Here is a 21,464-nt window from a genome sequence, read left to right as displayed (position 1 = left end):
GGAAAGGGAGGCTCAGAGAAGTCAAATACCTCGCCCAGTTTCTATAGCTAGAAGCGGTAGGAAAGGATTCCAACCCAGGTCTGGGCCTGCGGTGTCCTCAGCACTCACACTCTGCTAACCCAGCTCTCAAGGTTGTTTTGTTTTGTTTTTTTTAAATTAATTTATTTATTTTATTTATTTATTTTTGGCTGCGTTGGGTCTTCCTTGCTGCGTGCGTCCTTTCTCTAGTTGCGGCGAGCAGGGGTACTCTTCGTTGCGGTGCGGGGGCTTCTCATTGCGTTGGCTTCTCTTGTTGCGGAGCACGGGCTCTAGGCACTCGGGCTTCTGTAGTTGTGGCACGCGGGCTCTAGAGCGCAGGCTCAGTAGTTATGGCGCATGGGCTTCGTTGCTCCACAGCATGTGGGAACTTCCTGGACCAGGGCTTAAACCCTTGTCCCCTGCATTGGCAGGCGGATTCTTAACCACTGAGCCACCAGGGAAGCCCTCAAGGTTGTTATCTACAGCAGCGGAGACACTGTCATGGCTGGCACTAGGAAGCGGGGTGATAGTGCTTACAAAGGAAGGCGTCCTGAAGTCAGACACACCTGGGCTCGGGCACCTCCTGTGCACCTTGGCCAAATAACCCAACCTCTGGAAGCCTCAACTCCTCACCTGTACAGTAGGCACAGTAATACCCATCTCTCAGGAATGTCATAAAGTTTAAATGAGACAATAAATTAATTTAAAAAATGCTTATTGAACTGATGAGCACATACTCAATGTTCAAACCGGCAGATATTACAACCTTGGAAACATTTAGTGTATCTATATACTTTGGTACACATTCAACTCAGCAGACTGCTTTGAGGATCTCAACAGTGGCAAACATCCTGAGAAGGAAGTGACTTCTGGAACCCAAGCTGAGCTAGTCCAAGCTCATTAGCAAAACTATCAGGAACTCACTGAAGCACAGCCCGGGGCAGTTTAAGTTTCATTCCAAAAGCACGCTGGGGGTCCACTGGTGCTCTCCAAGGCAGCCTTCGGTTGGTTCCCAGGCTGCATTCTCCAATGGCGACACAGTGGCCTATGGTGGTGGGACAGAAGGATGGGAAAGGGGCCTGGGCTGATAAAGTGCTGGGAGCACCAAAAGCCGGACCCCTGCAGACTCCAGGCAGACCTTCACTACCCAGAGCACTTCAGGACAACCTCAGTCACTCTGCTGCTGTGCTGGGGGCAAAGCTGTCTGATTTGTATTTAAAAGCAACAAAAAGTGTCACAACAAATGAGATTTAATGAACCCTCTCAGCTGTCACTGCCTGATGAGTTCTCGCTGTTATGGTTTATCTCTTGGCAAGGACCCGATGGGACTATTTCTCAGCTAACAGGTGGCCTGTTTATTATTCCATAGGTTTGGTAGGAATCACAGTTATTTTGAAGAAGAATGGAATAATAAAACTTTTTTAAAGCAACAGGGCATAAATGGATAACCATCCAATCTGCCCATATTTCATTTCTGTTCTGTGGGTAAAAAGACAGCATGAGCCATAAATCTACAATGGAGAATTCTCTTGCTCTAACACAGAGCACTCCACTCAAACTCATGTGGCTGGCTGTGTTTTTCCAGACTTTAGCTTAAAGAAGAGAGCAAATTGGCAAGTTCCATCTCCAGATTCAACTTGTACCAGGGCTTTCATGTTACAATTTGTTGCCCATTAGATGTCCTATGTGACAAATGTGGCATTACAAATTCTGAAGTCCCTTTGTAACATGTGAATAAACGTGTGACAAAATGGTCGGTAAATGGTATGATAAACCGACAGGGAGATGAATCATCCCCACCAATGGTACTTAGTGGCACCCTCTGTGACCAAGTTCAATGGTTAATTTTTTGTGTCAACTTGACTGGGCCAAGGGATGCTTTGATATTTGGTTAAATGTTATTTTGGGTGTGTCTGTAAGGGTGTTCCTGAATGAGATGAACATTCAAGTTGATATACTGAGTAAAGCAGATTGCCTGCTCACTGTGGGTGAGCCTCATTCAATCCGCTGAAAACCAGAATAGAGCAAAAGGCAGAGTGGGGGTGAAGCCAAGCAGGACCCTGCAGGGCTCCTGGACATGGAAGCCTTTCTGTGTCCCTGTTTCTTGTTTGTAGAGAACAGACTCCAGCCTCCATGACCGTCCCTGAGTTCCAAAGGGCAGGTTCAAACAGTTGATAATCAAGGAAGGGAGGGGATGCAGAGACAAGGGAGGAGCAGCCCAGAAACAATAGTGCAGCCTTGGGGCAGGGTCCTGGTGCCCCCTCAAGGCATACACATAACACTATCTTTACAGAACTAAAACCTCCAACAAATGGAAGATGTTAATGACCTGATGAAGCATTCTTCATTCCAGAGAGAAGGTCATGATGTGATAGCCTCAAGAACCACAGAAGCTCATCAGGAGACCAGATTAAAGGAATGCAGGCCCTGTACACACCCTGATCCTTACCAGCAACCCAGCCCTTGAACCACTGCTATAAAACTCCTCACCAAATCCCTCTGGGTTGGGACACACAGCTTTGAGGGCATGAGTCCACTGTGTCCCCCTGCGCCTGGCAAAGGAGTAAAGCTGTTCTTTTCTACTTCACCCCAAACTCTGTCTCTGAGATTTGATTTGGCACCAGCGCACAGAGGCCAAGCTTTCAGCATCGGGGGAATTTGCTGTCTCTGCCTGACTGCCTTGGATCGGGGATACTGGTCTTGTCTTGGACTCTGGCTCAGACTGGAACTTACGTCCTCGGCTCTCCTGATCCTCAGGCCTTCAGTCCTGGGCTGGAACTATACTATTGACTCTCCTGCTGCTTGATGACTACAGATCTTAGGGACGCCTCAGCCTCCACAGTCACATGAGCCAATTCCTTATAATAAATCTCTTTACATGTCACACGCGCGTGCACACACACACATTCTATTTGTTCTGTTTCCCTGGAAAACCCTGACTAACACACCACTGTACTGAGAGATGGATTCACCACTGTAGATGCAGAACCTGCACCCTTTTTCCACGCTGTCAGGGAGTGCTCTGCGAGTGGCAGACGTTTTTTAAAAGCCCCTGGGAACAGAAAATAGGGGAAAACCACGGGAGAGACGAGCATTCAGGGATGTAAGGGCTGGCAAAGTAGTGCTAGGAAAGGCTCATGAAGAAACTGAGTTTGACCAAAACTTGTGATCTTTGTATCCAATTTGCAAACACTTAAAATGTACAGTTTCCTTGATCCCAAGTTTTCACATTGTTTCTTCTGTTTAATTCCCTAGTATATTTCTATTGAATTTCAGACTTTAGCTCAAAGTTAAAGTTTTGTGAAATCATAACCTTGGTTTGTAGTCGATTCAATTTGGCTTCAGCTTACCTGGATGAAAATTCTATAAAAGGCGGAAAGAGACCCAGAGGAAAAGCATCCAGTAGCAATGAAGCACTGCCCACACAGAACTCACAAACTAAGAGCTACTCTGTATAAACACAGGGCCTTCTGAAGACGATGAAGCTGTTCAAACACATTATTTTATTAATTCTCACAACGTCCTGATGCAAGAGGCCAGGAGGACACCTCCAGTCCCTGGACTCCTAATCTCACACTCTTGGGCTCAGCACCTCTGCAGGGCCACTGTTTGTGTGTTTATTTTTGGTCGGGGGCTCAGAAAAAAATCCAAGGAAAATTCTAAGGAAAAAACCCCAAAACCCTGAGGTAGAAAAGGCTGAGAAAAGGATGCAAACAACCCCACCGTAGCTGCTGCAGAGAATAAGACTCCAGTGAGGAGAGAGCCCGGGAGTGGAAAGGGAGATGGGGAAGAGGCGGGCACTGCTTCTGTGGCTGCTACCTGCCATGTTCGCCTGGCTGGTCCCCAGGGCCTGAAGAATCAGCTGTAGCTCCCTGATGGCTGCAGCCGCCTCTTCTCCACAGGACATGTCAGGTTCCAGGACCACTTCCAGAAGGCCGACCCCTACCAAAGAGAGGCAGAGTCAGTCTGACTGGAGCTCTCCAGTCTGATCCGCAGATACATCAGGCTGAAACTTAGGAAAACCCTGCAGCACTGACAGGCCCTGAATCGTTTCTCTTTCCCCTCACTTTTGGATTTTTAACTTTGGTTCTTTTCTTTTAATGTCTGCTTCAGACGTCAAGCTGCTGGGTCTATGACTAGGCGGCGATGTTGTCTCGTTTTAGGGGTGGGTTAGTTGCAAGCGCATAGAAAGCACAGTCCTAGCCCGGCTCTCTAATCAGCTCTGCCAACACCAACGCTGATATTCTGATCGCCATCTGTCAGGCTCCGGGGCCTGTCTCCTCAGTTGGTTTGGGAAAACTCTGGAGGGGAAGGGAAGTGGCAGGAAGGGAAATGGGAACTCTCCAAGCCTACCCGCTCTGTTCAAATCAATGAGCGTCTGGGACCGCAGGTTGTCATGGAGGCTTTTGCCGCTGTCCTGTTCCAGCTGGATCTGCTTGACCCTCACTGTCCTGGTGACCATCTGACTCCACCTCTTCCCCACACAGACGCTGTATGCCAAGCTCCCATTCACGGCGATCGGCAGCCTCTGCTGGGTAATCTGGTAGCCGGCCTGCACGCAAATGTGGGCCAGAGTCACTCGTCTGTAGGTCAAAGCTGGGAACTAGTTGATCATTCCTTTTAATGTCATAAAACTACAGGCTTACTTAAAACCACAACAGAACAGAAAAGGAAAAAAGGAAAAGGAGACACAAATCAGTTTATGTGCTGCGGCCGTAATTTAGCCTGGCCTCTTCTGGCTTCTCTGGACGCCCCTTTCCCCATCCCTGCACCCACACCCCCAATAATGAAGCAGTCAACAACATGGATCCTATCTTCCCTAGGGAGTACCATTTTGGGAAATAACAATAATCTCTCTGTCTGAAGCCTCTAAGAAAAGAACGTATTGTTTCCACTAAGCTCATTAGCTCAGCCCTGCATCTGATTACTGGGCTCCTGACAGACCCTCTTATTGGAAGTGCTGGCTAAGCATCCTGCCATCTACTCTCAGCACAGCTAACACCAGTTGCTAGTGTGGTGAAGCTGGATTCATTCCTGCTTTTTGAGCTCACCAATCATGTCAGCTGCCCTCCCTGACCTGACTTCCCTTGTTCCTCAAGCCAGAAAATGCTGTGACACTCACGCCCGGCTAATGGAAAGCACGGAGTACTAAAATACTGATGGATGTTGCCAGAGCTCCCTTGCCACCTTCTAAGTGGGGAGGAAGAATTACTTTCAAATGCACACGTGCATCAACACACACTAAAGAGAAGGCAGGTCAGGACGGGGAACTGGGGAAGAACAGAGAATGACACTGACACAGTGAGTGTCCCCTGACACTGTTCTCGGTACTTCACACCATTTAATCCTCAAGACAACCCTAGGAAGGAGCTACAGGGCATGGAGGGCTGAAAGGCCTTGCCCAAAGCCACAGAGCTAGTAAGTATCAATGTCAGGATCTGAACTCAGACGGTCTGACTCAGAGTCTGCGCTCCTAGCTACCCGGCCAGCATTGTTCAAACTTTAGCTGCATTGGAATCATCCGGTAGAGTGGTCAAAACAAAGATCTCTTGGCTCCATCCGAAGCGTTTCTGACTGCACGTCTGGGGTGGCGCCTGGGAATTTATAATGTCTAACACGTTCCTAGGAGATGCTGATGCTAGTGGCCTAGAGAACACACTTTGAGAACCACTGCATTAGGTCAGTTTGCTCTCTGTGCTGAGACAGGAAGTCTCAATCTGTGAAAATTAAACTCTGGGCAGGGCTGCCAAATAAAATAAGGATGCTTGGTGAAATTGGAATAATCTGAATACATTGTTTATTCAGATAAAAATGAATTTTTTTTTAGTATAAGTGTGTCTGTCTCATGTAATATTTGGCAACACGACCTCCAGATTATCTGAGCTACCTGGGCCAGAAAAACCAGAAAGCCAGAGTTAATAAAACATCTCATTTTAGTCACATATTGCTAAGTCTCCCACCTGAACCAAACTCGTTATCACTCTTAAAAGATGAGAAAAATGCAGTTTAATTCTCTCCACCCTACCAACCAGTAGAATTTACTACAAGGCTGGCAGCCAGAGGGAAAAAGCAGCAGCAGTTGGAGAATTCAGGTTCCAGCTATATTTTTTATTTAATTCTACTCCTGCCCTCACCTGCTGAAAACAGCTCACGCCCGTCTTCAGTTCAGAGAGAATAACGTGAAGCAATATCATCACTACTGATTTCCTAAGCCTCAAGAAGGGCCACACTTACCATCAGAGGCTCAGAGCAAATCAAACATTATTTTGGGAAACCCACTTGGCATTACAGTTTTGGTTCAGTTCAGTATTATGAAAAATTGGCTCTAGTTCACACTGGCTTTCCTCTTAAAGAAAAAAAACCTTCCTAATTTTAAGGAAAAAGCAGGTTAATATTGGGTTTACTGCTCGACCAATTACTGCCGTCCGTCCAGGCTTCTGGTTCACGTTTCCGCTTGCTCTTGTCCGCTTACTCAGTGCTTGGGGACAACACGAATGTCTGCAGACGAGCCAGTCCTATTACTGGGACCTCCAACTTAACAGAGTGACGCCTCGTTCTGTCTCCGGAGCCACAGGATGCACTGACTGCTGCGTCAGCCATGGAAGTAGCTTCTGTCCTAACGGCAATTAGCACCAAAGCCCACAGCTGGGCTGAGCCTGAGAGCGCGGGCTGCTTCCCCTCCACAGTCAGTTACGAGCGAGCCGCCAGAAGCACGAGGCTCCACCAGAGCCGGCGATCAGGACCCTGGCATCCAATCTAGTAAACGTCGGGGGGCACTGGCTTCATCAGGCTGGGCAGGGCCTCCCGCCGGGATGGACGGAGCTCTGCTGAAGACACACTCAGCCCCCTCCCGCGGCAAAGCCCCGGCTCCGGGTGGGTGGACAGACGGATGGATGGACGGAGGGCAGAGCTTACTCACAGGGAGGTCTGCGTAGAAGTAGTGCTTCCGGTCAAACAAGGACTTCCTGTTGATGTGGCAGTCCAGGGCCAGGCCGGTCATCACGGCCGCTTCCACACACCGCCTGTTGAGGACCTGGGGGGACAGAACACGTGGCTCCTCTCAGACCCACCTTCTGAACAAACGCTCCTCCGCCTGCGGATATCCTCCCTGAATCTGGCCATCCGGCCCTTCAATGGGCATCAGCTCTGGTTCTGTGTGGGCAGCTCGGCTTACAAGCCGACTCAGTGTATCTTGAGTCGGGGAAAGTTTATATAAAAAAGGAGATGTGTGCGGTGGTGGGTCCCCCTGGGCACCTAGTAACTGCCACATCGGGGGTCCTTCCCCCCTACCCATACCTGACACGACATCAAAGTTAACAGGGAAGGTCCCAGAAAAGTTCAGCAGGGTGATTACTATAGGAAATAAACTTAATCTCACTGCCTCTGCTAGAAGAACAAGGAGCTGCTCAGAACACACAGGAGGCACTGATTCCCGAGAGGAGGATCTGCGAAGCAGCTCCCCAAACAACCTCGGTGAGGTTGGGAGACACTGTGACACAGAAAGAATGAACCTCTGGAAACGACAGGACTGCAGCCATCTCCTCAAGGGCTGGGAAATGCCGCACTCCTGCCTCCTACTCTCGGTCCAGGCCTGGTCGACTCCCTAGAAGTGGAGGCTGAGCGTGCCCCCTCACCTCCCCAAGCTGCTGGTCCCTCCAGGGCTCCTGGGGCTCCTGGGCTCCTTCTGGATCCCACCCCGTCCTGCTTTCAGGAGCAAAAGACCAAGAAAGGGCTAGCCAACTTTCTGGCCCCAAGGGACGTAAACAGCTCTTAGCACTTTGGTGGGGTGGGTAGGTGGCTGGAATGAGGTAGACGACTAGAGATAAGGAGAAAGAACAGTCAGTTCTGGAGTCAGGTCCAGACCCCACTTCCGCTGTGTAGATGTACAGCTGTGGGGCTGGAAGCCTCAGTTTCCTTACCTCTGAGACAGGGGTTCAATGTCTACCTTGCAGAGGGGACAAAGTCACAGCTGGCAAATCTACTCCACAGCAGGAATTCAATAAATGGTTCATTTTCCCCACACCTCTTCGGGGAAAGTTTTGAGGACATTATGCTTGCTGATGAAACATATTTCTATTTTTTATTAGACTATTTATGATGTCCTTTAGTGTATTTAGTATGTTATTATCTACGTAGGGCTTTCCAGTTAAGCTTTTTCACATCCGCCGTTTTATTTCAGCCCCACAGCAACCCTGTAAAGAGGGAGTTTGTATTATTCCAATATGTCAGAAAAAGAAAAAACTAAGACCCAGAGAGACCAAGAGACTCACTGGAATCTCGGATCAGAAAATGTTAAAACCAGCTCGAGAGTCCACAAGTGCCCTCGTCCAGAGGGTGACAAACAGAATCCCTGTGGTGCAGGGACCAGGCACCCAGACACAGGCAGGACTTGCTGATCAAACACGCAGATTTTAAAAACAAATCTGTACAAGAAAATGTAAGAGGCGTCTCTACTCACTGCAACATACAACCCCCAAAAGAACAAGCCAACAGCAAACCTCCCTCCTAATAACATCATCACATGCCTGGTTTTGGAAACGGGGTTACAAAATGGAGCCATCTCACAGCTTCCATTTGGAGCTCTTCATTCTGGGCCAAATAATATTGTCAGCTCTGCAGTTATAATGGTTTTCACGATAAGATGTGTGTGCGGCGTGAACAGGATGCTCTAATTATTGATGTTTTCACTTGCTAATGTTTGGCATTTTACTGAACAGTTGTCACTGCAATACAAACAGAGCTGGTGGAAGATCCTGCCAAATCCAAGCCTGAAAATCTGACCCAGGTCAAGGCACACGAGAACCTGAGGCTGGGGTCCCGGCCCCGAACCCCACTCCTCCGGGGCTGGGCCGCGGCATGGGTGAGCTCGGAAACTGCCCGACTGGCTGTCTGTCCAGTTCTTGCTTTATCACTCCCACTGTTTTCTAACCACTGCTTCCTCTCTCATCTCTGTCCAGTCTGCCCCTTTGGGGCCAACCTGCTTCCTTCTAGGCCTGAAGAGAGCCCAGGTCTGTTTTGCTTGCTAATTTCTGAGTGTGCATTGCTAATAAACACCCCTCGCCTGGTGCTGTGCGGGAGTGAAGAGTCGTGGGTGATCACAGACTCTCACTGTCCCCGCATGCACATGAGTACACGAGCACTTGATAAACCATCAATTTCCAAAGAATAAGAATTCAGTAAAACACACAAACATTACAGCAATATTGAATATACTTTCATCTTTTTTTGATGATTTAGACGGCTTGGAGCACTTCAGGGTCAGAATTATAAGCATCAATCATCACCACACTACAGTTGCACAGAAGGGCTAGTAAATAGAGAGTGCCAGTTAAAAGAATGCCAAGAATAAAGAATTTATTACGATCCTAGTCAAGCTGCTTGTGACAGATGGAGGTCCAGGTCAGCATGTTCTGAGGAGAGGATGCAGAATTGGAAAATTCAACTGGGGCTGTCTTTATTCCAAAAAATGTCTTCAGTGTCTACACAATACTAGGCTTTAGGAATGCAGAGGAACATAGGACTCCGGTGCTGGCCTCAATGAATGTGCATAGAGGACATGAACCTGCCGGCACATCCTACATCCTTTGCAAGTTCATCTTCCACGTGAGGATGATCCTGCTAAAAATGCAAATCGTATGGCATTCTGTTGCCTAAAATCATTCAGCGGCCCCCACGTCCACATGATAAAGGCCAAGCTCTTACACGGTCTAGCTCCAGCCTCCATTTTCACTTTTATCTCCTATCACACATCCCCCCACCCAACCCCACCCCACGGTCCGGTTCTCCTGTACAAACCATGCTGATTGCTGACTTGCCCTATTCTTATTCACAGTCTACTGAGATGTCACCAAGTCTGTGCAACTTTCCTTACGCTTCTTCCTATGTACCTCTCTGACCTTCTACATGCTTCCATTTGTGCTTGTATCACAGTGGATTACATGTGTTTACATATATTTCCACTAAACTAAGTTTCATGAGAACGGGAATTGTCTGTTCAGCCTTGGACCCCTGGAGCCTCATACAGAACTGAAAGGCAGTGGTGCTCAATGTGTATTGAACTCAAATGAGGAGGGAGGTGACGGGTATCCAGGGAGGGTCTCAGAGAGGCAGTGATGCCTCACTCTCCTCCAAGGTGTTACCTGCCACCCGCTGGCCTTCAGACTTATTTCTGGAAGTGCCCTGAAGTGATGACCAATCACGTATGATATGATCAAAGAGGTAACTCAAAAACTCCAAAGACTAACTTGTCCTGAAGAAGCCTGTTACAGAATTTTCTTTGCAATTAACATAAAGTGACTACAAAGGAGCTCATGGCTAACCCCAGCAGCTTTCGTGTGGAAGGAAAGCAATGCTCCTTGGAACTCACAAAGCACAACTCTCTCAGCTGAGCCTTAGGACACCTTACTCTGGATTCGGGAACCGTCAACAGCAAGTGCTGACTGCACTCAGCTTGTGTCAGGAGGTGTGCTCTGCACACCACACGCATGTGCCATTGAATCCCCTCAGCGGTCCTAGGGCAGATACTCTTATAATCCTCATCTTACACATAATGAAGGGAAACACAAGAGATTAAGTAACTTGGCCCAAGGCGACACACACAGTAAGTGGCAGAGCCAGGACCGTAGACCCCCAGAACCCAGGCTCTGGGCTACACTCATCGTAAGTCTTCAAAGAATGAAGTGCATTAGTGTTAGCTCTCAAGACCCTAACTTCAGGCCATAACTCTGCAGCAGCGGCTCAGACCAAACCCTTCCGTAGAGTTTAAGGCAGATATTGTTTCCAGTATTTTCTTCCTGCCAGTTTCTACCTGCATAGTCTTGTTTTCAGATGTCAGGCTCTTAGAGGGTGAGCCTCGTGTTCTCTGAACTTTGTAGAACACTCTGTACACAGGCTCTGGCATGTGGGAGCTGGAGAGTGAGTGGACCTACGGTTTTTCTCAATCAGCAGGGGATGTTGTATCACTCGACTTCTGAAACCTTTAGACACAAGTACCTGTGAAACGAATTACTGAATAAGTGAAGAGCTAATTCCTTAATCGGAAGTTAAGAAAGGTATGAGACGTGGAGGCAGGAGATGAGACAGCCAATAAATGTCATGACCAGCAGAGAGACCGGGCAGATCACGGCCAGAAAAAGGATACAGGGTAGGGGGTAGTGAATGGTTTTTAAAAAGAATCATCACTTGTTCGGCTTGTTTGAAAAATAAGCAGTCCTGAAACCGTAACTTGTGTGGAACCTAAAATACATCCAGCGCATAAGGCAGCATAAACAGCCCAGAAACATCATGAGACCTCCAAGGACACGTTGTGACCCCAATATGAGAAGCAGTCTTCGAGTTTTAAGACTTACTTAGCCTAACCAAGGAAACATTTCCTGATCTCTGAGCACAACAATCGTTTAATCATTTAACGACAACTCCCAACACATACAAGATAAATAAATAAATAATCAAGTAATTCACATTCTATTTTCTTAGTCTGCCTTGATTTTTTCCCCTCCTCCCAAATCCTCTGATTTAATTCAGGCCTCCATTCAAACAATCCCCCCTCCAATCAAGACTTTTGCACCCGCCACCTGGCCAGGTTTCTCTACCTCGACCCTCAGCCCTATAATCTCTCCTCCACACCCATTCAAGAGTGATCTTTCTAAAGGATAAATCTGTTCATGTAATTCCCCTGCTTAAAATCCTTCTTCCCTCCTCCCCACCACCGAAAGGATAAACTCAAGTGCTTGGTGGAGTCTTCAGTGCTTTTTGTGACTTGGCCTCTCATCACCTTGCTGGCTTCCTCTCCCTCCACTACCCCTAACCCAACAGATGTTCATGCAGCTCGGCACGTGACATGCTTTCATACCAACTGCTGCTTCTGCTGGGAATGCCCTTCCTCCTCATCCACTTGAGCAAGATCTTAGCACCTGGCAAGACTTCCGGTTGACCCACCAGTACCTCAGCGTAGGTATCCCTCCTTCTCAGCTCCCGTGCGCTCTGGAAAAGCACTGGCTCCCCAGCCAGACTGAGCTCCCTGAGGGCAGTCAAGTCATTTTATCTTCTTTGAGCCATTACCAAATGCAAACCAGCTGATTAAACATTAACTGAGGTCATGAATAACTTAGCATTCCCTTTATCAACATCCCAAACTCCATAAGCTATGAAATAAAAGCAAAACTGTTCTATAAAATATGTGTCAGGAAAAAGCAACCACTCTTAGCATGTAAAATAGAACGGATTTCATGCAGAGACCTTATTACACAGATGACAGATGAGCTGGGATGTCAAAAAGGCAACTTAGAAGATTCTCAGCAGCAGGAAGACACTCATACCCCAGGGATGGAGGGGTTGGGTGGGGAGAAGCAGAAGCAGTGGACATGACCCCTCCACTGCCTGAGATGCTGACAGAGGAAGAGGGAAGGAGAAATTCCCTGTTGCTTCTTTCCTCCCAGCTCCAGTCTTTCATCAGAGCCTCCCGCCCAACCAGTGGGAAGCCAGCTGACGGGGGTGGGTTGGGGGGACACTAGGAATGGCAGCCTGCGGGAGCACATGCCCCCTCCCCCGATCGCCGCCCCCCCTCCCGCCCCCCCGCAGTGATACTCGAAAGAGCGGGCGAATGGTGAGGCGAGGAACTGAGGAACGCAGGCGACGACCACACAGCAAATCCCATCCATTTTTATATTCACTTCTATGACTCCTTCTTTTGTTAAATATCTAACTGATCAAACGATGCCACTCTCAAGTCTATCCAATCAATATACAAATGAAAATCTTGTGGACTCTTTTTCACACACTGGGATCCAAGAATTATGAAATGTTACTAATTTATAAGGAGGATTTGTGATAACTCAACTTGTGGACCGAACTCTAAGGTGACATTAACTATTAGGAAACGATTTGCTAAGTAAGTTCACGGAATGAAGAAGACTCCATAACTTATTTAGTCAATAAAACATTCCCTAGGATTTTAGCACATTTATGTGAAATTCTACAAATTACAAATAAATCAATTCACAGAAGTCAGTCTTGGGGACCTATGCCAGGAAATATTTTGTGATATACTTCAAAGGAGTAAAACTGCATAGTCTTCAAAATAGTCTGTAGTTCACACCATTTCTCTCCCCTTCCTCCTTTACCCTCAACTGGTGAGCCCACAGTGACATGATACCCAAAGTTAGTCCAATGGGTACCAGTACCTCCTTAAAAAATTGAGGCAACATGACAAGACTAGTGTAACTCACTGAAAATCCAGTTAGCAACTCCTCTGGAGCATTCAAACAAAGACTCTAAGGTGATGTTTTACAAAAAGCGCAAATGGCAATTACTCAATGAAATTAATGTTATACATGACAAACCTGATGATTAAGATATAGCACGGTAAATGCTTTAATTTATGGAGAGAAAGTAATTAAGATTTATTAAGTAAAAATAAGGCGCTAAAACGTGCTTTTATTTTACCGCTAACCATAAATTTGTCTCAAAGCACGAACTCCCTCTGATTCATATTCAAACCGAAAGTTCCCACACAGATAAATTTTCATTATGGTAAAGAAAGTTGTTCCCCATCCCATCGACTCCCCCCCCCCACCACATTCCTTCTCACCCTTGAGCGCTTTTATCATCCATCACCTGATACAAATACAAACACTTTGAGCATTGACGACTAAGCTTGCTAAACCTGCTCAGTTAAGACAATTTTTAAAAAAAGTGGACTTCTACCATCAAAAGTTACCAGGTTTCTGTAGATATTAAATATTTATCTAGATATGCCCACATAAATATATATGTTCTTTACACCTAAACACGGGTGTTGCCTCGGGAAAAGGAGAACGTGAATGCTACAATTTCTCTTTTGTTTAAATCCCTCTTTCACAAAAGGGAAAAAAAACATCAAATATCCATCACAGGAAACAATTCTTGTTCAGAGAGGAGGGGTGTGGTCTGCCAGTTTCAGAGGTCCCTCAGCTCCACGATCCTCTCTGTTCTCAGCCCTCTTGCACCAATTCCGCTCCCCAGGACGGGTCAGGATCAAGGGCAAGGATATTTCTTTGGTCCAAAGTGCCAGAAGGCCCGCTCTCCTCACTTGGGATTCCATTCTCCTCCTGCCCCCACCTCCCTGGCAAGGTCAGGTGGCCTAGGGCTGGTACCCACACTCCCCCCACAAGGAAGGGCTGGAGAGGGCAGCCTGGACCAGCCTGGCCTTTGACACTGGAGCAATCCCTCTTGCTTTTCCATGGACCATTGGGATACTAGGACCTGACATTCACCTCTGGGCTTGTAGGAGAAAGAAGGGAAAGATCCAGGCCTCCCTCTAGCCCAGGGAAAAAGAGCTCTCACGTGACACAGCCTGGTTTGTTTGGACTTCACTTTGGGGTCGGAGGCCAAGCCAATTACTCCAGTGTTCACTTGTGGAGCCTCAGACTTGGCCAGTGAGCCAGGTCAGAGAGGAAGGTTTGAGAAGGGTTGGCGGCCAATGAAAAGCAAGACTGGGAGTGCAGGTTGGCTGGTCGAGACGCTCCTTGTTCCCAGAGCACTCCCGGCAGTTACTAGCATGGCAGTTATCCTGATCTCGAGAAGACATCCTGGGTCAAGACTGAGTCGGAAAGACCTGAGCCTCAGTCTTCTCTCTACTCATCAGCTGTGTGACCCTGCACAAATCACCTAACCTCTCTCAGCCTCAGTTTTCTTATCTGTGAGGGGAAAAAAAATAACTATTTTGCAGGATTGTTTGGTGAATTCAATAAAATTACTCGACATATGGTAGACATTTAGTACATACTAGTTTCAGAATGGAAGTGTTATTAAATGCAAAACGCCCAAATCAACTGAATCTTTCATATGCAAGCTTTTCTAAGAGGCAAGGGAATCTAATAAGAAAGGGTCTAAACAGTTCCACAGACCCATTAGTCTGGATTTACAATCCAAAGTAAGGCACAACAGATGCTGAAATTATGTATTATGTCAACATCGTATTTCCCGCTTAAATGATAACCAACACCTTTTGTGATAATTAGTTTGTTATCTGCAGAGGAATAGAGACCATATTTCCTAACGTCTCAGGAAGCTTATATGACTTCATTTTCTCTGTTTTATCGTGAAGCAAAATTTTCTTGGATAAACTGTATGCTTGCCTGTGGCTGGAAAAAGCTCCCATTCTTAAGTGAGAGAAACTACCTTCTGACAAGCTGAACATTTAGATACCAGATAACTGAGTCCATTTTTACTGCCGTCTCATTGTTGCCCACCACACATCTGTGACTTCCTGTCTTCTAAGATAGCAGCTACTTTTGAAATTCAAAGAGAGTCTGTGGAGAAGAGATGTAGGAAGGCATAAAGGAGACATGGGAATCACGTTTTAAAATATCACTGTCCTGCAGCAACATGGATGGAGCTAAAGATTATCATACTAAGTGAACTAAGTCAGAAAGAGAAAGACAAAGACAAATGCCATATGGTATCACTTATACGTGGAATCTAAAATACAACACAAATGAACCTATCTACAAAACAGGCCCACGGACATAGAGAACAGACTTGTGGTTGCCAAGGGGGAAGGGGGTGGGGGAGGGATGGAGTGGGAGTTTAGGGTTAGCAGACGCAAACTATTATACACAGAATGGCTATAATAAACAAGGTCCTACTGTACAGCACAGAGATCTATACTCAATATCCTATGATAAACCATAATGGAAAAGAATATTAAAAAAGAATGTATATATAACTGAATCACTTTGCTGTATGGCAGAAATTAACACAACATTGTAAATCAACTACACTTGAATAAAAAAAATAGTTTGTTCAGGGGAAAAAAATAACTGTCCCTTTTTAAAAAAAAATAATTAATTTATTTTTGGCTGTGTTGGGTCTTCGTTGCTGCGCACGGGCTTTCTCTAGTTGCAGCGAGTGGGGGCTACTCTTCATTGCGGTGCATGGGGTTCTCACTGCGGTGGCTTCTCTTGTTGCGGAGCACGGGCTCTAGGCACACGGGCTTCAGTAGTTGTGGCTCGTGGGCTCCGTAGTTGTGGCTCGCAGGCTCTAGAGCGCAGGCTCAGTAGTTGTGGTGCACAGGCTTAGTTGCTCCGCAGCATGTGGGATCTTCCCGGACCAGGGCTCGAACCGGTGTCTCCTGCATTGGCAGGCGGATTCTTAACCACTGCGCCACCAGGGAAGTCCCAATAACTGTCCTTTTTGAATAAAACTTTGGGATTGGGCCAGGATTTTTAATGGAGAAAGATTTCCCCCAACTTTAACTCTGAATATTAGTCTTTCTCTTGTTTATAGCTTTTAAGAAGAGTGTATTACTATAAAAAAGGCTAAAGCATACAAATCCGTTCATTTTAGATCACTGTCCCCACACTGAAACTGCCACGTCTTTTCTAACCTACCCTAAAATTTACTCCCAAGACCTAGAGAGATTCAATGGAATGACAAACTTTTTCATATTAAGAGTAATCAGTGATAGTGATAAGAAACATTAATTTCATGAGTGAAAAGCTCTAATGACCCAGAAAGAGATCTACTTTTATCTTTAAATAAAAGGTTAGTACTTAGTTGAAAGCTTTGACTATTGCTGAGAAACAAAGCGACTGGCTTGAACCAACTGAACTCTAAGAAATGCTAGCTAGGTATTCACTACTGGTATGGATAGGGAAGTTGGATAGGGAACAAGGCCTGTAAATATCGAAAGCAATTCCTAGAGACACTTGCCATTCTATTGAAAGTGCACTAGCTCTGTTCCTCAGTCCCAGGAATGCCCTGAGGAGTGAGCCTTTGGAAGAGTCTATCAGGACACAAGTTTTCAGGAAGAAAAAACCAACCTGTAATTTATGCATCCAGTAGGTATATGGCATCTCGTTAGAGGCTTCATGGCAAGCCATGAAATCATGGAGGCTAAAAGGAAAAAAAAAAAAAAAAAAGAAAAAAGCCAAACCTTCATAAGGCAAACCCCCTATTTCCTTAGTTATGTTTGCTTCAAGAGTAGGTAATAAAAGAACTGGCCTGGACTCTAAAAAGATGTCAATGTCATGAAAGGAAAAAAAGGGAAAGCAGGAGGAAGAGAGTGGGGAGAGAGAGAAAGAAAGGGAAAGGACAAAGAAAAAGAAAAAATGAGACTAAAGAGTCATGACAACTAAATGTGGTGTGTGATCTCTGACTGGATCCTGGGTTGGGAAGAAGTAAGTAAAGGATAATACTAAGATGACCATGAACTGTGTCTTGGATAACATTATTGTAAGCAGGTTAAGCTTTTTTTAGTGTGATAATTATACAGCCATCAATAAGAGCATGTTTTCGTCCCTAGGAGACAGATGCTGAAATATTTGGGGGTGAAGGGCCATGATGTCTGCAACTTACTCTCAAATGGCTAATCCAAAGGGGGAAAAAAAAATCTAGGTGCAGGATGGACGTTCAATGTACTATTCTTTCAACTTTTCTATAAGTTTGAATTCTTTCAAAATAAAAAGTCTGGGGGAGGAAGAAAGGAGTAGATAATTCTCCTACCTAAGAGGATGGGGAGATGTTACAAGCCTTAACTCAGGAGGAGAGCCTAGAGGAGGCCGGAGTTATTTAAACTGATGCTAACTTGTAAACCATACATGTGTACTGGAAGCTCCCATTCAGCATTGCTGAAAATCAGTTGTAGAAAAGAAAATATTCTACTTACTATAATCTGTCTAAACTTTCCTATGCTGTCAACACATTAAGTTCCTTGTGTAGATAATGAAGTATACAGTGCAACACTCGTAGGACTATTAAGTATTTCATTTTACATGTGAAAAATCTGTTAACGGGGAATTCTGTACCATCTATATATAAGTATAGACAACATATATATAAACAAGAATATGAAGGGAAGACGTGTTCTTTTACCTGGTAGGAAAATAATTTTCCCCAATTATATCTTTTCTAGTTGAAAAATACTTTTAGCTTCTCCCAAATTTGTATAGGTATCTTATTTTCTGTTAATGCTCCCATTCTGTTGCCTCACTATGTAAACACACAGGCAATTTCTCAATTTGTGCTTCTCTGAAATACATCTGTGATGAAGAACTTCATATTAATTGTCATTCATGCTGTTGTGAGCTGTGCCATTTTAAGTGCTGAAACCTACTGGCCACTATAAACTAGAAGTACTATCTGTATTAATATTTTAATGGTGCAAAGTTAAGAATATGAGTACCATAATAATAGCAAGTAACATTTACATGCCACTTGAGAGTTATGAAGTGCTTTCATATACATTAACTTCTCTGCATAGAAGTAAAAATGGAAAAGAACAAGAAATACGTAAATAAGAGAGCTAGTTAGCTGTGATAAGTAAACAAAGGTTATGAGTGATGACAGGCATCTTAAATGTTTACAACCAGCTATAAAGGAAAAATTCCGTTGTGTTGTCAGAAATGAACAATTAGCAAATTCTGCAGAAGGGAATGCAGTCTGGTGCTTTATGCTAAGAATGGGAACCAGGCAAGTCTCACTTCTATTTTTAACTGGGTTCCCGACCTCCTTGTGACCTTGCATAAGTTCAAAAGGCCCTCAATTTCTTCTCCTACCAACTGGGGTTGGAGCCCCAACCTGGCTCACTGGGGTGGCCTATGAGTTGGCAAGCATCACTGAAAATTCAAGACGCTATTGACAATCACATATTACTGCCTGTCTGCATCTCCTAAGAAAGCTGCAGAGCATGACAAAGACTCTTGATTGATTATATGCTTCCTGCTTTTATACTTATGAAAAGAGATTCATGCATCAAAATTTGGAATAGAGTACTTTTAAGGCTCCTGGGAACACTAACATTTTCTGATTCCCACTTATTCTCCCTGCCCCAGCACCCAGGCCTTATTATAAGGATGCAACCAGTGGTGGAAGGCTGGGAAACATGAAGGTTCGCTAGCAAGAACCCTCTGCCATGAGTAACAAAACGTTCTTTAGAGGAGCCCAGCCTGACTACACTAACTATGCCAGAATCACCAAGCCTATGCTTGTCATATTTGGGATGCCAACGGCAAATGACTTCTTAACTTGGCCAAGGTTTTTAAAAGAGCTAAGGAGAAAAGTTCCCCAAGATGCTGCAGTGTAGAGAATAGCCAACTTCTTCCCCCAAACTAAATATGAAGCTGAAAATACATCTAGAAATGGTCAAGTAAGAAAGGTCTATCCCAATGGCCTCAGAAGACAGGTGTATATACCTGTGGTGTGGAGAAAGAATTCCACAGAACCCACCCCAAAAGAGTATCTCACACCTACTCCCAGATGCAAGGCAGACACAGTAAAACTGGCTCGGGCTAATGAAGGCAGAACTGGGCATCCTCCATTCTCCTGCCCCCATGTTTCCATGTGGCTGGATTCTGCTCTCTATTCCATATTCTTTTGTCCTCAAAGAGGACTGACTTTTCTGACAAGTGACTTTGGGAAAAGGAATCGAGCACATGTGGTCGGCCCCTTATGGCTCAGCATTTTTATTACAGGCTCTAGTAGAAATCACCAGAACACAGCCCGTCTGAGCTCTTTCCGATCAGCATGCCCACCGAGATGGTATATTCTGGTTTACTCTGGCCATGTGATAAGCTTTCTGCAAGTGAAAGGCCTATGGTTTTGGGGGAGCTGAGTTCAACTGAGGCAGAAAGTACTAGAAGCCATTTGGATATATCATGTTACATTTTTCAATCAAGCTGTTATCAGTAATGAAGCTGGTAGGTTCATCTCCATTTGTCTTAATTCTATGCTGATTTCTCAATTGGTTCTGACTCAAGAGGGGAAGGAAGTATTATTTTTATTGATGCCCTAAAACCAAACAGTATCTTCCTGGAAATTCTTTTCTAGTACTCATTAAACCAATCCAGAAACCCTGACAGCATCACCAATGACTCCATAGAGCAGAAGAAACCTGAGAGAGCCAGCTGCCGTGGCCGAGGATGCATGTCCTGTGGGTGCAGAGCTTTCACAGGTCTGCTGCAATTTTTTAAGCTCTGGAACTGTCCGTGGAAGAAAAATGAATGGTACCCAGCTGCATGATTTCAGGCTGCATTTTTATTATAGGCTTCTAGCGTAAATCACCAGAACAAAGCCAGTATGAGCTGCTTGAACGGCAGAGACAAAAACTGTGTCACAGAACAGTGTTAGGTAATTTTTTAAACTACTGTATATTTATAGCAACAAAAGACCTCTAAGCTTTCGTACTCCTGGGCACCTTTCGTAATGTGTTTTTAGTTTATTTTCTACACATTCCCACCTCGTTTTTTAGCATTACAGACTTGTGGGTGCAGTAGTGTACCAAATTCATTTTAAACACTTAGGAGTTCTAAGTAGAGCGCTATCTCCTCTAACAAGGGCTTGGTGTTATTGTACTCAATGTCTCATCCAAGGGCATATTCTGAAGGGAAAATAAACCTGCCTAATGGGATGTGGAAATGGCAGAAAAGCCCTTTCTAAGCCCAATACTGAAGGCTTCTTGCTCAGGAATGAATCTCTGGGGAGATGCGTGTGCTGCCTGGAGATGTTCCTTTCCCAGAAAGGAGCATGTGGCCGCATCAGAGAGTCACCTGGGGAGAAGGCCAGACAAGGTGCCTCAGGTTCCCTGAGGCTGGGGTGGAGGGGAAAACAACCCCTCGGCTTCCTCGTGGGTTCCCTCCGCCAAAATCCTCTGTCCCTCTTAATTCTACTGTCTTACTTTTTGTTGTTCCTTGAGAGGAACAAGATGGCATCACCATTTCCACACAAAGGTGAAGGGAACAATTCATTCAGGCTGAATTGCTTTTGGAAAGTGATAACCTTTAAAGGCAATGGGTGAGAGTGTGCATCCTTGCACAATCAGAGGGAATTTGGAAAGAGCTCAATCACTTGATCTGTGTCTGTGAAAACAGGACAGATAGGATGAGCTGGGAGGTGTACAGATCTCAGCCTCAGCTGCAATCAGAAGGGAAGGATATCTCGGTGGCAGAGGAAAGGAAGCCTGAGAGAAACATAAAGATGCCTTTCCTGTCCCATTCGGAGTCTAAGTCGCTCACCTTCACAGCCTGGGCTGCAGACCCAGCTACATGGTCACACCCTCTGTTCCCTCCTGTAAAGTTTCAATTGTAGTAAAGTCTCAGCCCAGACTTAGGTTAAAACAAAACAAAAAAGTCTGTCCTAAGAATTGATTGCCACAACCTGCTCTCGGGCGAACCTGGGGTTCAAATTTACTAACTCTGTGGTCTGGGAACCCCCAAGCTAAGAGATAAACATGAAAAATGGCCTGGCTTAGACCTGGGGTATCTGGCAAAAGCCAAAGTAAAAGCTCTTTGGAGAGATTCCCGCTAATAAAGTCCTGTCAAACATGACTTCATAATACAAAATACAATAAGAAGATCATCTACCATTTGCCAGAATCAGCAGACACATTAAAAAGCAGAACAAGATAGCCCAAGATACCAAAATGTTCATTGCAGCTCTATTTACAATAGCCAGGACATGGAAGCAACCTA

The 21,464-nt window shown here is 45.5% G+C and overlaps 1 protein-coding gene across 4 annotated transcripts in view; it reads right to left on the bottom strand.

Moving 5' to 3' along the window:
• GATB (glutamyl-tRNA amidotransferase subunit B) overlaps positions 1 to 21,464 on the bottom strand; it is a 91,503-nt gene that overhangs the window by 53,605 nt on the left and 16,434 nt on the right. For all 4 annotated transcript variants that reach the window (XR_009701130.1, XR_009701131.1, XM_061192539.1 and 1 more), the window contains exons 3-5: positions 6,938 to 7,051; positions 4,372 to 4,570; positions 3,838 to 3,960 (exon numbers count right to left, since the gene is read on the bottom strand). Coding sequence is in view for 2 of the 4 variants with exons in the window: in XM_061192539.1 (XP_061048522.1) it covers positions 3,838 to 3,960; positions 4,372 to 4,570; positions 6,938 to 7,051 (436 nt within the window). In the remaining 2 variants the exon portion in view is untranslated. The remainder of the gene's footprint in view (positions 1 to 3,837; positions 3,961 to 4,371; positions 4,571 to 6,937; positions 7,052 to 21,464) is intronic.

The sequence above is a fragment of the Eubalaena glacialis genome, chromosome 5 (assembly GCF_028564815.1).
Source record: "Eubalaena glacialis isolate mEubGla1 chromosome 5, mEubGla1.1.hap2.+ XY, whole genome shotgun sequence".
Taxonomy (NCBI): Eukaryota; Metazoa; Chordata; class Mammalia; order Artiodactyla; family Balaenidae; genus Eubalaena; species Eubalaena glacialis.
This window is presented reverse-complemented; position numbering and strand designations above follow the sequence as displayed.